Genomic DNA, 15839 nt, shown 5'->3' on the forward strand with positions numbered 1-15839 from the left:
TATCATTCCAACCCGGCTTAGTTTCCTCGGCTGCAAGACAAAGAAAGACTACATTTTGTCTTGAAGGCTGTCGAATTTATCATGTTTATACATCTCAGAGGAATCAAAGGATGGATTAAGGGAGGGGCATTTCCCAGTTCCCAAGAAGCAAAGCGGCACCACTCTGATCATACAGCCAGCTCCCCGGTTAGTCGGTTGGTCGGCTTTACTTCTCAGCCATGGGTACTGAAGCTACATCACACCCAGCAGCACCTGGTGCTAGAGATACAAGAAGATACAGTGTTGTTTGTCCTCTGCAAGCAGCAGTTTTTAAATACCTGCCATGTTGGGTTTCGTTTTGTTTTCAAATTTTCTCCAGGTGCCAAAGGCTTTGAAACTACCTCCCATCTCAGAAGAACCACCCAGAGTCCTGAACCCCCTGAGGAGTCCATTTAAAGCCAATGAACCTCCAGCAGAACTCTTTATCTTCCCAGTGGAGATTCATTTCCACACCCAACATCCCTCAAAAGAAAAGTCACACAGAAGAGGTAGATCACCTGTGTTTAGGTGTTCCTGAGGGAACTCAGGCAGGCACTTGGATGTGGGTCTCCCTAATGTAAATGTCTCCTAAATCATGGTTTACCCTCCTCAGAGTCATCATCTTCAGAGAACATTTTTTAAAGGAAGAAAAAGGGTAAAATCTAGAAGTCGATGCCTTCTGGTCATATTCACATGTCCCCATATGGTAGTAAAGATGGCCTCCTGCATGGGTTGGTTTTTTTTCTTTTTTTTAAGTTTATTTTTTTGAGAGAGAGAAAGAGAGTGAGAGAGTGCACACAAGGGGGAAGGGTCAGAGAGAGAGAGAGAGACAGAATCCCAAGCAGACACTGCACACTGTCAGCACGGAGCCAGACATGGGGCTCAAAACCACAAACCGCGATATTGTGACCTAAGCCAAAATCAAGAGTTGGATGCTTAACCAACTAAACCCTGGCCTCCTGCATTTTCATGCTAATCTCTTATCTGTTAACCCCACTAGAAAGGATATGCCCCTCAAAAGCTCTTGCAAAAGTACCAGAAATGCCTCTAATTGGCCAGGCTTGAGTTGCATGCCCAACCTGGACCCAATCATTGCAGCTAAGACAATGAAGTGTGCTCATTAGCCAGTCACACGCCCATCCCCAGAGTCAGGGAATGGACACAGCTCCACCCAAACCACATAGTGTGAGCAGGGGAGAGATGGGTCCCCAAAAAGAAGAAACAGTTGGCAAAAACCACAGACATCTACAAAACTTGGCTTTCTCCTTGTCTCCTAGGTGCTCCACACCCTGAATCAGGACCAGAAACAGAAGAAAAGGTCAGGGCTTTACGGAAACCTCCCATGAAGCATGCATCCCTAGAAAAGCCAAGGGAGTTAACAGTGCATCTCCCAGTGGACACGGGCAGGGACATGCTGTCACCTCAAGGTAGCTATTCATTCCCTCCAGTATCCCACAGGACTCTCACCCTGAAAGGAAACAAGGCAAGACACACAAGGAACCTCAGCCATGAAGAAGGAGGTTGGAAGGGAAGCTAGTTGCTCCCCTGCCACTCGAAAATGGCTTAGTTCAGGCAGCAGCTGTCTTCACCAAAGTGCTATCCTAAGACCAACTTAGTGTCTAGTTCATGCAACTTACTCACTGAATCATCCCCCTACTAACAGTTTCTGGTTGCAGATGTAAAACAGCACCAGACTTACTAGAACTTTGCTGCATGCTTTATAGTTTATCTTATGTTTTTAGCCAATGAAATTCCATTTCTAATCAATTTAAGAATATTTATTTATTCATTAAAAGTCATAATATCAATAAAAGACTTCAATTTTTCAAGACATCACATGGACATTTGAAACTATACATATGAGTATACCTAAGGGAATCTTTTATGTGTTGATAGGTTGGAAGTAATGGGTCATATTTGGAAAGCCCCTCATTTTCACAAAACCGAACGTCCTTTCCAATGGGCAAGATGACTGTATGATAAATGTTGAGTGGTCTCTGACGAGTGCTAATGAAAAGTAAAAGGATGAGCATTCATATTTATGGAGTTCTTCCTCTGTGCCAGTTACCATCCTTAGTTTATCTCATTTACTCCTCACAACAACCTTACCCTCATTTCAGAGATCAGAAAACTGAAGGCCTGAGAGATAAGTAACTTGTTTGAGGTCACACAATTACAAGTGGCCTAGCTGGGATAGGAGCTCAGGCCTTCTGATGCCAGAATCTGTCTTCCTACCCATTACACTGTCTTTCAGAATAAACAATACAATGAACAGGTCAGAACATTCTTGAGATGTTTCAATATTGAAAGCTTCCTTTGATTATTGGGGAAAGAGCTCATTTACTCTATCTCTTAAGTGAGAGTTAATCATCCTAAAGATTCTGAAGTTTCCTTAAAAAAAAAAAAATCTAGATGTGGGCAAGGGTTGCTCTGTGTGCAAACAGGTAGGAAAGCAGCTTTCCACCTGTGGGTCACAACGTCAGGTGCACAGTCTGAGCCACTGAGATCAGTGGCAATATTGGTAAATTTCATCTTTGATATTGCTCACCTCACACTGCTCTCCACTTGTTTTGAGCTGCCATGTTCACCAGGTATCTAGAGCTTGTGCATCGTCTGCCGCCCTGCCAGAGGGAACCTGGTCTGAGAAGTCCCTGATACGCTGGTGTGAGTTAGTTCAGTATGTGACCCAACCTAGTGGTAGAAGCATAAAGAAGAGTCTAAAAAGGCAAGATTTCCATGACAATCTTTTTTACAAGGTTCCTAGGACAAGGGTATTTAAAGCTGCTAAGCAGAACTGCCCCATTGCTAGAGGTTGCACATACCCATTTACTTGCTTAGCCTTGGATAATCTCACCTCTAATATCATAAAAATAAAACAAGATTTTATATATGCATATACACCATATATATTTTTTTGATGAACCACCTGAGATTAAATTGCAGACTTTGTGTATTTCTTCCTTAGCAGCACCTATTTTTGAGCAATGAGTTTCTCATTCATAGACGCAATGTAATTACCACACTCAAGAAAATTAACATTGATGCAATATTATTTTTTTTGTTTTAATTTTTTTTTAATGTTTACTCACCTTTGAGAGAGAGAGACAGACAGAGCACAAGCAGGGGAGGGGCAGAGAGACAGGGAGGCACAGAATCAGAAGCAGGCTCCAGGCTCTGAGCTGTCAGCCCAGAGCCCGACGCAGGGCTCGAACCCACAATCCGTGAGATCATGACCTGAGCCGAAGTCAGGCTCTCAACTGACTGAGCCACCCATGTGCCCCGCAATATTACTTTCTAATACATAGTCCATATTCAAATTTTCCTAATTATACCAATAATGTTCCTTATAGGTTTTTCCCCCCAAGCAATCCAGGACTCTACTCAGGATCATGTATTGTATTTAATTGTCCCATGTCTTTAGAATCTTGTTCTTCATGACATTTGACATTTTTGAAGAGGATAGACTAGTTGCTTTTCAGATTGCTCTCAATTTTGATTTGCCTGTTTCCTTGTGATTAGATTCAGATGCAACATTTTTGGCAAGAAGAATGTAAGTGACAATACATCCTTCCCAGCAATCACATCAAAAGACACAAAATATCCTTTCATATTTATTTCATTTGTTATAATTTGTTTTATTATAGGGGATGTTAAATTTCATTATTTAGTTAAAGGTGGTATCTACTAGATTTCTCCATTGTAAAGATACATTTTCCCTTTGTAATAAATAAGTAGCCTATGATACTTTGAAATTGTGTGTGAAGCCAGCTTTGAAACACAACAGCAACAGTGTGTTAAACGTGAAATAAAGACCACTCTCTGAGATTAAGACAAGGTCTCAATCACTTAGATTACTGGGTTTCATCCTTCCTAGAATAGTCCCTACTGATTTTGAAAAAGAGCTGGAGGAAGAGAACAGAAGTGAAGGGAATGATGTGCTTTGTGTAGCATTATCATCAATCCCATTACCCTCTATCATCTGGAAGGTGTTACTTTGTACTTTATAACCTTGAGGAACCAAGTGATCGTTGGTTCTGCATAGAAAAATTGCTTTGTGGTTGAAACTCTGTAATCAACAATCCCATGAGCCCCAAGATGGGGGCTTTCTAATTTGAGATTTTGGTCTAGAAGGTTCTCATAGCCTCTCTAGTCTTTTTTCTATCTCAGGAGCCTGTGAACAAGATGAGAACAATAACCACTGCTCGGGTCCTCCCAGTGCTTACAGGCTCCCCAACTGAAGGGCCACTGTTCTAGCTAGCCACTTTGGCCATGGGAGACACCTGGCCTCCACTCCTTAGCAGGGCTAGAAAAGAGGGACAAACTTAAGAACAACTGGAATAAACCAGACTAAGCACAAGGAGCTATCAACCAAGTCAAAAAAAAAAAAAAGGTTCTTTCTCCTTCTTGCCGATTCAGAAATTCTCACTTGTGCTTTTTCTCCTTTTGCTCTGGAAGGTGATGATGCCCCACCCCAAAATATGACCCCACCAATGTCCCTGATTAAAGGAATAAAAAGTCCAGAGAGCCAGAGGGGCCGGGACAGCCCCAGGACATCAGGCTGCAACAGCTCCACAGGCCCCATGGACGTGAGAAGGGCCAAGGGGACACTCCCAGCAGAAGGACAAGGTAATCACTTCTGGGGTATACAGATGCTCCCCACCCCCACCCCCACCCAGCTTGTCTGTGGCTCTTGGCTCATTTAAATCATCTGCCAGGGCCACACAGCAGCTGTGATGTAAGCTGTTTGAAAGCCACCCCATTGAAAAGAGGAAATGAGCAGTGTTTCCAACAATGTCTGGGATTAATGTTCACCATGCATATTCCTAAAGAGTCAGTACATGTTTTAAGGGTTTGCTGCACCAACATGCACTGCCAAGCTGTTCTGTGCTCTCCTCACTTCTGGCAGCAGTATGTAATGACACAGCTCCCTGTGCTCATCAGGGAGACACGCTACTGGATTTACCAGGATATTCAACACCCTCCCTGGGGCAAGGGAGCCTGGTGACATGACCCTGCCAACAGGAAGAGTCCCCTGAGAGAAGCTGCCCTCCAGCCTGAGGCCTGTTCACAGAGAGAGAAGGACCCTGGGTTTCTACTGAAGGGTGAGGCAGAGCAAATCCACATCCTCTATGACTTAGGCCCACTTAAAGTTCTTATCCTTAAGGGCTGACAGTCTAGGAGGAGACTAAGATGCTTAAACAAGAGCAATAATGCAGAGACAGTGCAGCAATAGCTTCCACCGGGGGCTTTGATCTAAAAGCAGCTCATAAAGCAAAAATTGCCTAGAGTCCAAATTACCCGAGAGTCCCTTAGGGAGGTGCCATGCTGGACACTTTCTAGACCATTTTCTAGAAAGTGCAGCCCAGCCAGCTATTCCTCCTTCATGGGAGTGTTGGGCTGCTTTCTCTGGCTGAGCCCCAGATGAAGGAGATCAGTGTGTGTTTGGGTGCCAGACAATGTGAAGAAAGTATCTCTGTTAACAGCAGAATCACACTCAGGGCTGCAAGAAACTCACTCTCTGAGAGGCACATGGGAACTGAGAACCACAAAGACAGCAAGTATGGCATCTTTCATTTTCATCTCACGCCACTCAGGGACAGGATGCCTCACTGTTTAAGTCTCTGACTCCCTCCCTCCTTCCCCCAAGCATGTACAGTTGAAACCTTGTAAGCATAAATTAAATACATAGATCAGTAACTCCTTTATGTGTTTGCAGCTTCCCTAACACTGCAATGGTCAAAATCAAACTCCTCTCTTTCACTACCTCTCTATCTCTTTCTCCAAAGATGTCATTTTCACTTATAAACTATTTCTGTAAGGAATCTTTCTCCTACAACACTCTCCCCTTTTATACTTGCATGGCAGTGATCCTCTATTAAATTTGATACAAATGAACCAAACTTTGGGTACAGTCATGTCAGTAACAAGGGTGTTCTAGGAGGTTGCATAGCCCAAGACAAATCACAGCAAACACACACACACACACACACACACACACACACACACACACACACACTTGGACATTTTTATAAAGGGAGTATCTGATTAGAATGGGGGCACCTGGGTGGCTCAGTTGGTTGGGTGTCAGATTTCAGTCCAGGTCAGGATCTCACAGTTTATGAGTTCAAGCCCAGCATCGGGCTCTGTGTTGACAGCTCACAGCCTGGAGTCTGCTTTGGATTCTGTGTCTCCCTCTCTCTCTGCCCCTCCCCTGCTCATTCTCTGTCTCTCCCTCCCTCTCAAAAACAAATAAACACTAAAAAAAAAAAAAAAAAAAGAAAAAATGAATACCAGGGCCATGACTATGATAAGAATGCAGCCTAAAGCCCCAAGTGTGTTGGCTAAGTGTGTGTAAATGAATGTGTATATGAGAGCACATGTGTGTATGAGGGTATGTGTATACTTATATGCCTACATGAGTGCTTGTGTGTATATATGTGTGTGTGTGTGTGATTATGCAGGCATGCATGCCTGAGGACAAGTGTGCATGTATTGATGTGTGTCCTTGTTCATGCACGGTACATGTGTACATGCGTGCACACATGCATGTGTGGTTGTGCATGCATGCGTGTGCACACTTGCTTTGCATATATATGTGTGTGCACACCTGTAATTAGATGTGTGTGCACATCTGTAAATGTGTGTGTTTCTGTGTGTGCATCTTATGCCTGTGTGTGTGTATGTGTGTGTCCTTGTAAGCATCCACTGTGGCCAGTGGCCGGCTCTCCTCCTGACCCCTGTGCCACAGTGATAGGGAAGGGAAGGTTATAGAAACACCTTCAACTCTTCTAAGCAACAGAGGGAAATACAGCTTCCTTCTTCTCAGTGGCCTGAGGACCTGGAGTCACTGAGCAGTCCCAGCATTGATCCATAGGGTAGGCTGTACTGCAGAGCCCGGTAGAGAGACATGTGATGGAAAAGGGAAGCAGAGGCTGAAATCACATAGCCCTGTGCCCAGGGGCTGGGCTACACACCACCCTAGCCTTGCCAATATAGGGCTGCTTGAGTCCAGAGAGACCCCTTTGCCAGAGTCTCACAAAGGCATGACATAGGCTAGTGGCAGTCCCACACTGACCTCCAGAGAGCAGGACGTAAATGCTGGCCCTGCTCTGCCAAATCCCAGGAGTAGGGCTGACCCTGCACTCTGGCAAGCACCTGAGCACACTAGCATCTGCCTGCTGGGGATTCGGGGAGCACAGTCCAGGTGAAGCCTGCCTCCCCTGCACTGGGGCTAACATTGTCCATGCTTGTGTTTATTTTCAAGAAGATTCCAAAGACCCCACACCGGGACACTTCTTGCTGGGTCCAGATGGAGAAAACATCTGCCTATCCCTCCCCAGGCCTACTGAAACCGAGGAGCCTCTTTCAAGTAAAGGTAAGATGCTACACCGCAGGCCAGCCTCACTTTTATATGGAAAGATTTTACCTGTAGCTTCCAAAACTTCCCAGCAGCAGAGACATCGTTAAAAACAGATGCAAGTCAGCCAGTTTCTCCCCTCTCACTGACACAGAGGTGCTTCTGTAGCTCAGACACAATAACCCAATGTTTGCATGACAAGTTTACTCTTGCTGGAGCATCTGGAGAGGGAAGTTCCTGTGGAATGGCTTGGAGGAGGTCTAATGTGCTGTGTTGATGCCTTGATGAGAATGATAAAGCCCTTTTGGTAATTGCCCAAACTAAACACTGCCTTTTCTCTTCTTTCCAGCCACCTTCCAGAGGTGGAGATGGTTAATTGGTAATCCAATCAGGTATCCTTGTTATGTGCGTTGGTTCATTGCTGCAAATCATTTGGCTTCTGACAGATATCAAAGCAGTTTCCAAAAACCCTCTGGCACATTACCTTTTTGGAGAAGAGATGCTGGCTCTGGGCAATAGCCATTTTGCAAAGGGAAAAAAAAAAATGAAGTCAGAGGGTGATGAGTATCAACCACCCAGGAACCATCATGATGTGTATGTGTGAGACGTATGCCCAGCAGGCCTCTTGATGAGGGAGATTAAAATCTGTACTCATTTGGTGAGTTATGTCACCACTGGCTTAATAAAAAGAGCATGGATTCAAAGCCAGGAGATTTGAGTAGCCCTGGCTTGTCCTCTGCCTCCATCTACATGTCAGATGACTTTGGGTCAGTCCCTCCCAGTGTTCAAGGTCCCTCATCCAAAATGAGAAGATCAACTCCTCTACCTCCAGCAGCTAGGAAGTTTCTTGACTATTGCTGCAGTTTACATATTGCATCTATTGCTTGGAAATAGATGATTAGTACATGGGTTTCCAGAAACTAGAATGCATTCAATTCCAAATTCAGTGTTAAAGAACTTTCATCACCACTTGGGTTATTGCATGATATAAGTATAAAAATAACTTGGATCTGTATTGGCAGAAGCAGAATTTGGACAGGTGGAGGCCACTGTCAGTGTGACACAGCTGGTACAACAACTGGAGAGCAAATATGATTCTGTTCACCTGCCACACATTTGTCCACTCCATTCTAGGAGAAATAGCTCCCCTTTTGGTAAAGCAAAAGCCAGAAGCAGAAAAGGAAATATTTAGGCTTTAAGTTCGTTGTCACATTGTCAGTATGATGTTTCAGTCATTTTGGTATTCCCAGCACCTAACATCGTCCCTAACACATACATAGCAGGATCACAATCAATTTTCATTGAAAAGTCTTTCAATAATGTCCACACAAAAGGAGGAAAGAGAAATGAAACTTATGCTGAATAAATGGAGACTTGTCTGCCATCTTGTGCTAGTTCCATGAACAATACATTTAATCCTCTCAAGCCTAAAGGCATTCACGGTAAGCTTGTTGAATGAATCAATCCATCAGTCAGTCAGTCACTGGCCTCTTGCCAGCCTTTCCTCCACATACAATTGGTGGACCTTTAGCCCTGATGGTGATTGGAATGTGTCCTGGAAGACAAGGCAGAACCTGAAACCCACATCTCCCTACAGGGGGCCCATAGAACAGGTCTAGCCTTTGGAGAGTCTCTGTGAATAGGAAAGATTTTGTTGCTGTTGTTTTGTTTCATTTCATTTTGAGAAGGAGTATACTAAAAAAAATGTCCAACTCTTGCAAAGGACTTGCTCCAATTACACCAAACTCTTTGTAGCTCAGTTTGTTCAGATCCATCTCTACCATCCTCCCCTCCCTATCCTTCCAGTCTCGTCTCCCATCACATTCAGGCCCACGCTTTCCTCATCTCTCCGATGGCCCAGACATTCAGGCTTCCTTCTCTTATGCCCCTCCCAGCCTTTGCCCAATTGTTCACAAATATTGAGAATTGTTTTAAGTTCCAGGCAAAGGCTCATCTTTTCTGGGACAGTTTTCTTAATAAATCCACCTCCTCTCTTATAACTGCCTCAGCCCATTCCTCTCTCTCAATCCCAGTTTTGTGATTATTGTTTTTAATCTGCATCTGTTTTCTGTTTAGCTCCTCAAATATATTACATGAGTCCCAGAGAACCTCTTATCTTTATCACATGTCCAAGAAATACTTGCTGATTGATTTGAATACCCCAGGTACCACAAAGGAAAGTTCTTTGGGGATCACGTTGGGTTGTTGTTGTTGTTGTTGTTGTTAATTTTTTAAAAATCTTGAGTAAAGGAGACAATATGATCTGTCTGATCTTTCTGAGACTCTCAGACTCTGTCAACATCTATTTGGAAATACATTCTTAGGCAATTAGATCATGATATCTTGCTTTCAGAGAGCATAGAGAAATGGATATAAACCTTCAGAAGAAAAAAAAAAGATGTGAAGGCTAGAGATGGAATTTGACACTCTTGGTTATGTTGGGATATTGCAACACTTAGAAAATGCAAAGGCTTAAGAAAGGAAAAGTTCACTTGGAAGGATACAAGTCAAAGCAGTGGCTGTGCTCTCTGCATTGCTTATCCTTGAGTCAGATCCTTCACCTATGTTCCCAGTAATGGTGGCCACAAGAGAAGTTTTCTAAGTTTTTTCATTGCAAGAAGTTCAAGGATGTCTGTGCCAGTGATTCAGGTTGAGACTTCAGGTCCATGTAAATTTAAATTTTATTTAATGTTTGTTTGTTTGTTTGTTTGTTTGTTTGTTTGTTTGTTTAGAGCGAGGAGGGGCAGAGAGAGGGAGAAAAAGAGAGAAACCCCAAGCAGGCTCCATGCTGTAAGCAAGAACCTGCCACAGGGCTCAATCTCAAGAACCATGAGATCATGACCTGAGCTGAAATCAAGAGTCAGACACTTAACCAACTGAGCCACCCATATGCCCCCATGTAAATTTAAATTCTTGATCTCTTTCAGAGTTTCCAGTTAGCACTTGTTCTTGTCCTAAATGGATTTTTACCCCAAATATGTTCTTTATGTTTTGGTCATTTATTTTATTATTTTTTTAATGTTTATTTATTTGTGTGTGTGTGTGTGTGTGGGTGGGTGTGTGTGTGTGTGAGAGAGAGAGAGAGAGAGAGAGAGAGAGCATGAGAAGGGGAGGGGCAGAGAGAGAGAGAGAGAGGGACATAGAGGATCCAAAGCAGGCTCTGCACTGTGAGTGCAGAGTCCAATTCAGGGCTCAAACTCCTGAACCACGAGATCATGACCTGAGCTGAAATTGAGAGTTGGCTGCTTAACTGACTGAGCAACCCAGGCACCCCTGTTTTGGTCATTTAATTAGCATCCTTCTTCTTACAACTTTTTCTTGGTTCTTGGTATGGTGGTTTTAAAATATGTCCACAAATTCTCTGACACTTGTTCCTCCAAAAGGGAGAAACTAATACTCCTTCCCTTGAGTGTAGATGGGACATAGTGGCTCATTTCTAATAAATGTAGAATATGACAGAATTGACCCAGACTGAGCCTGGGTCATAAAAGGCACTGTGGCTTCCTCCTGGCTCTTTCTCTTGGATTCCTCACTCTGGGGAAAGCCAACCATCATGTCTGTCATGAGGCTACTCAAGCAACTTTGTGGAGAGGTCCATATGGCAAGGAAGTAACACCTCCTGCCAGCAGCTAGAATAAACTTTCCAGGCTTATGGGTAAACTAGCTTGAGAGGAGATGCTCCAGCCCCAGTGAAACCTTCAGATGACCACCCTGCCTGACATTGTGACTACAGCCTCACAAGAAACTCTGCACTAGAATCACACACCAAAGCCACTCCCAGATTCCCACAGAAACTGTGCAAGATATAATAAAGGTTTCTTGTTCTTAGGTCAGTAGATTTGGCGATAGTTTTAGCAATAGATCATATACTTCGTGTCACTTCCTGGTGATCTGCAATTTGGTAAACAGAAACATGTAGGGTCTGAAGAATATTCCAGCTGGTCTCAAAACACTGATTATTTAGAAGCAAACATACTAAACGGTTGACTTTTTCTTTGCTTTCCCCATTTGGCATCTGTGATAATGCTGGTTGTGGCAACCCATGGGTAAAAGAATACGATTTTCATTGAGTAGTCTTTCTCTTAACAACTGGTGCCTTAAAGATGACAGGAGAGTTAAAGGAGGAAAAGTCCGTTGGGGTGCCTGGGTGGCTCAGTCAGTTGAGTGTCTGACTTTGTCTCAGGTCGTGATCTCACGGTTCAAGGATTTAAACTCTACATTGGGCTTTGCACTGACAGTGCAGAGTCTGCTTCAGATTCTCTCTCTCTCTCTCTCTCTCTCTGCCCCTTCCCCCACCTCTCTCTAAAATAAATAAACATTGAATTAAAAAAAAAATAAAGGAGGAAAAGTCCTTTAGACAAAGTAGTGTTCAGGGTAAAAAGAAAGAACTCCAGACTAAGGGTCCAAAGTCTTGGGGTTTATGCTCAGCTCTACCACCTGCAATTTCTGTGATCATGGCCAAGTAATTTCACTGCTGTGGACTTCAGCTTCCTCATATGGGAAAAGAGTAGATGGAATTAGATCCAATCCTCCCAGACTATGTCCCATAGAACTCCAATTCCTCAGAAGATTAACAGGCATTATGTAAAAAACAAAAGATTCTGAGGTCAAATAAGTGTGGAAACCAGTGAGCTAAATTAGCTAAGCAGATTTCTTACTGCAGGACTTCACAAGGCCTCTAATATGCTAACGTGAATTACTGCTCTTTCAGATGAGGATATGCATTGTTGCCCAAACTTATTTGACCACTTAATTATTTATTGTTTTCAGCAAAGCACATGTGGATCTAAGTCATTTTTGGAACACTTTGGAAAATGCTAAACTGATGCTTTCTAAGGTTCCTTCCAGCTATAATGTTGTATGTTACTAAATATGCCCTTTTCCCAAGGAGACTCTCTTGGTGGGGCATTTCTGCTGTCTAAATCCTGAAGCAGGATCTCAGCCATTCAATAATTCACAACTGTTCTTATTCTCATTTTCCAAACATCACTTCTAATCATAAGGTCCACAATCCATCCATCTGAGTGAGAAGTAGAGGAAAGTAAGAAGCAGCCAGTGTGCAAATTTTGGACTGATTGCAAATTTTGCCCAATCAGTGTTTGTTAATAACCCATAAGAAATAATGTTGCCAGTTCTAATAATCTCAGGTCAATTGAAATATAGGAAAATGTGACTGGATATGGTCACTTGGCACCTAGCACTGTCTTCCAGTGGGCCTTCCTGTATTGCAGAGGCAAGGATAAAAACACTTCCTGGATAACCTTTGCCATCAGGAGGCTACACGCAAATTGGGTTCTGCCAAAGAGCTGCTCTAGCAAGAGCCATGGAGGGCAGAAGCAAGGCAGAAGCTTTGGGCTACTTGTGCTGACAAGCAAGCTTATGAAGACTGAGGTAGTTGCTACAGCAACTTTATAAGCACCAAGTTCTGTATAGTAACTCCATTCCTTTTTAAAATACATGGTGGTTTCTGTTCTCCACTAAGCCCTGACCAACATACTCTCCTTACAGAAATTATGGGAGATTCCCATGAGGCTCAGCATGGAGCTAATTTGGGTCTGTCACATAGACCACACAGCAGGCTGTGATAGCTGTGCTTATTCCTGGACTTCATAGAGAAGTAGGGTTCTTTCCCTCATCACAGTGAGGCCAGCAAAGCCCCAGCAGCCCACACTGGAAGGTGTTCTGATAGCCACCAGCAGAGAGCCACTAAAAAAATACTAGGAAGCCTCCTTTCCTTTGACAAAAACCTCTCATGATTCCTATAAGCACAAAAATTCCCCTACCTCATATTTGGCTAAAAATGTGTCATCACCACTTTATGCCTCCCAAAGAAGAAAAATGTCAAAAATAATAGTTCTCTCTGAATCTGTTGGAAATTATTTTTTTAAGGAAAAAAATCAATAATGAAGTATTGAAGAATATTTAGTTCCTCTTTATTTTTTTGCATATGATGATACTTACATTTTTTAGAAAGCCCATGAAATTATGAATTCTACCTCCCTTACATTTGTTCTATTTCGGAGAACCCCAGAGTTAAGACGGAATGGAGGCATGACCTTCATCATCATTTAAGCAGAGGAAGCGCTTATCAAATAGACTTGCTGAGGACACTAGTAAATTATATGGATAACGGCAAAGCTGTCTGGTTGAAGTGGGGTTGGTCTATGTCCCCCCCAACTTCTCCACAGCTCAGCTAATTCTTCCCCTCCTAAGATTGTTCCTGGGTAGGGGGTCTATACAGAGCCACTAGAGATATGAGACCACAGTTTGCAAACTCTCTCATTCTATAGATAAGGACACTGAGGCCCAGGAAAGTATGGTGATTTGCCCAAAGTCACACAGCTTCTATGTGGCAAATCTAAGGCTCAAATCCAGATCTTCCTGCACCCACTCAGGTCAAAGCTCTTCCTACTAAATCATATTTACCTCCAGTCCTTCTTGTCCAAGTTTCCAGGCTTCAACGACTAGCTGAATTCCCACCTTCTTTGTGACGGCTTACCTGATGTCATGCTAATTGCCGATTTCTTAGATTCCACTAATTCTTACTGCCTGGGCCTCTCACCAGGCACTTCATCACTTCCTTTACCATTTTTACTTTTTATCTTCTTTCCTCAAGATTTAAAACTCCTATGGGTTAATCCCCTTTATCTACTTCTGAATATCCCAGAAAATACCATGGGCACTCCTGGAATACTGCCCATAAATAATGGTTGAAACTGTGAGTAGCAGAGACTTTAATTGTTCACCAATATCCATTCTTTCATTATTCCTTTTATTAAAAAGCATCCAGGGGCACCTGAGTGGCTCAGCCCGTTGAGCATCTGACTCTTCATCATGCCTCAGTTCATGATTTCACAGTTCATGGGCTCGAGCCCCTTGTCAGGATTTGTACTGACAGTGCAGAGCCTGCTTGGGATTCTCTCTCTCCCTCTCTCTCTGCTCCTCCCCCACTCACACACGTGTGTGTATGTGCATTCTTTCTCTCTCCCTCTCTCAAAATAAATAAATACACATTTAAAAGCATCCAAATTTAGCTGAATATATGGCTGCTGGCTAGAAATTACGTTTTTCCAGCCTCTCTTGCAACCAAGTATGGCCATGTGATTAAGTTGTGGTTAATGAAATGTGAATAGAAGTAACGTGTGCAACTTCCAGGCTATTTTCTTAAAAAGGACACTGCTTGCCTTCCTCTTTACCAAAGGAGGTTGGTCTTCTTTCCCCTTGGACTCGGCTGAGGTGGTAAAACAGCTCAACCAGGTAGAAGAGGGCAATAGTCGATGAGAAAATGGAGCCATAAGATATAAGAAACATCAGTGCTCAGATAACTTCATGAAACAAAGCCACCCTGATCTGCCCACCTACCTCTCAACTCTTATCAGAAAGATAAATAAATGTTTATCTTTTAGAGTCTCTTGTCACAGCAGCTCACCATGTTCCTTAGCTAAAATAATGTGACTATAATAACATCTGCCATCCCAAACCATAAGAGACTCTTAAAAACAGAGAACAAACTGAGGGTTGCTGGAAGGGAGGTAGGCAGGGGGATGGGCTAAATGGGTGATGGGTATTAAGGAAGGCACTTGTGATGAGCACTGAGCATTATATGTAAGTGATGAATCACTAAATTCTACTCCTGAAATAATTATTACACTATATGTTAACTAACTTGGACTTAAATAAAAATTAAAAATAAAAAAAAGTTCATGCTACCCAAAAAAAGGATTATTCTCAAATGTGTTCCCAATTCCAGTCCTCAGAATGATACTGAAATACATGATAAAGTGTGTTTCCTTGTTAGCATAAAAAAATATCTGCCATCCCAGTTCCCACTTGGTAACATATTGCAGTACATCTTGTAAAGTATTAAGTAAACTTCTTATATAAAATATTATTGGACCTAAAAGAGAGAAGACCCATTACCTGTGTGTTTAACTCCTATAATAAAATGTGAATGCCTATCATATGCAAGGAACAGAGAAAGAGGTTGATATTGAGTGCAAACATTCTCAGGCACTGTATCACCGGTGTCATCTCATTCCATCAGCCAGTAATCCCATGAAGTGAGTATTTTCATTCACATATCAGTGTGGGGAAACAAACACGGGAGCCTAACTCCCCTGTGCACTTTGATTTCACCCTGTAAGCAGTGAGCTTATTCATTCCCAGGCATCCCTATCCCAGAGCTTGCGCTCTCTCATCCTGTTTCCAAGGCTCAGCATCTGTGGCTACTGCCCAGCAGGGCCTCACAGCCCATGTGAGGACAGACTCACAAGGAATGAACTCCACCACAAGACAGAATGGCAGGAGTGCTGCATTAGAGGCCTAACCAACACGATTCAGGGGTGCTCAAGGAAGGAGTGATCAATTCTAACCTAGAGCATCCAGGGGCTCCAGGGAGGGATTTTTGCAGAGAAATTCCATTTGCACTAACCTTTGAGAAATTAGTAAAAGTGGGTAAACAGTG

The 15839-nt window shown here is 43.0% G+C and overlaps 1 protein-coding gene across 1 annotated transcript in view; it reads left to right on the forward strand.

The window, feature by feature from the left end:
* KIAA2012 (KIAA2012 ortholog) overlaps positions 1-15839 on the forward strand; it is a 110084-nt gene that overhangs the window by 28297 nt on the left and 65948 nt on the right. The window contains exons 8-11 of the mRNA XM_042949753.1: positions 359-527; positions 1296-1445; positions 4474-4644; positions 7283-7393. Of these exons, the coding sequence (XP_042805687.1) occupies positions 359-527; positions 1296-1445; positions 4474-4644; positions 7283-7393 (601 nt within the window). The remainder of the gene's footprint in view (positions 1-358; positions 528-1295; positions 1446-4473; positions 4645-7282; positions 7394-15839) is intronic.

The sequence above is a fragment of the Panthera leo genome, chromosome C1 (genome assembly GCF_018350215.1).
Source record: "Panthera leo isolate Ple1 chromosome C1, P.leo_Ple1_pat1.1, whole genome shotgun sequence".
Taxonomy (NCBI): Eukaryota; Metazoa; Chordata; class Mammalia; order Carnivora; family Felidae; genus Panthera; species Panthera leo.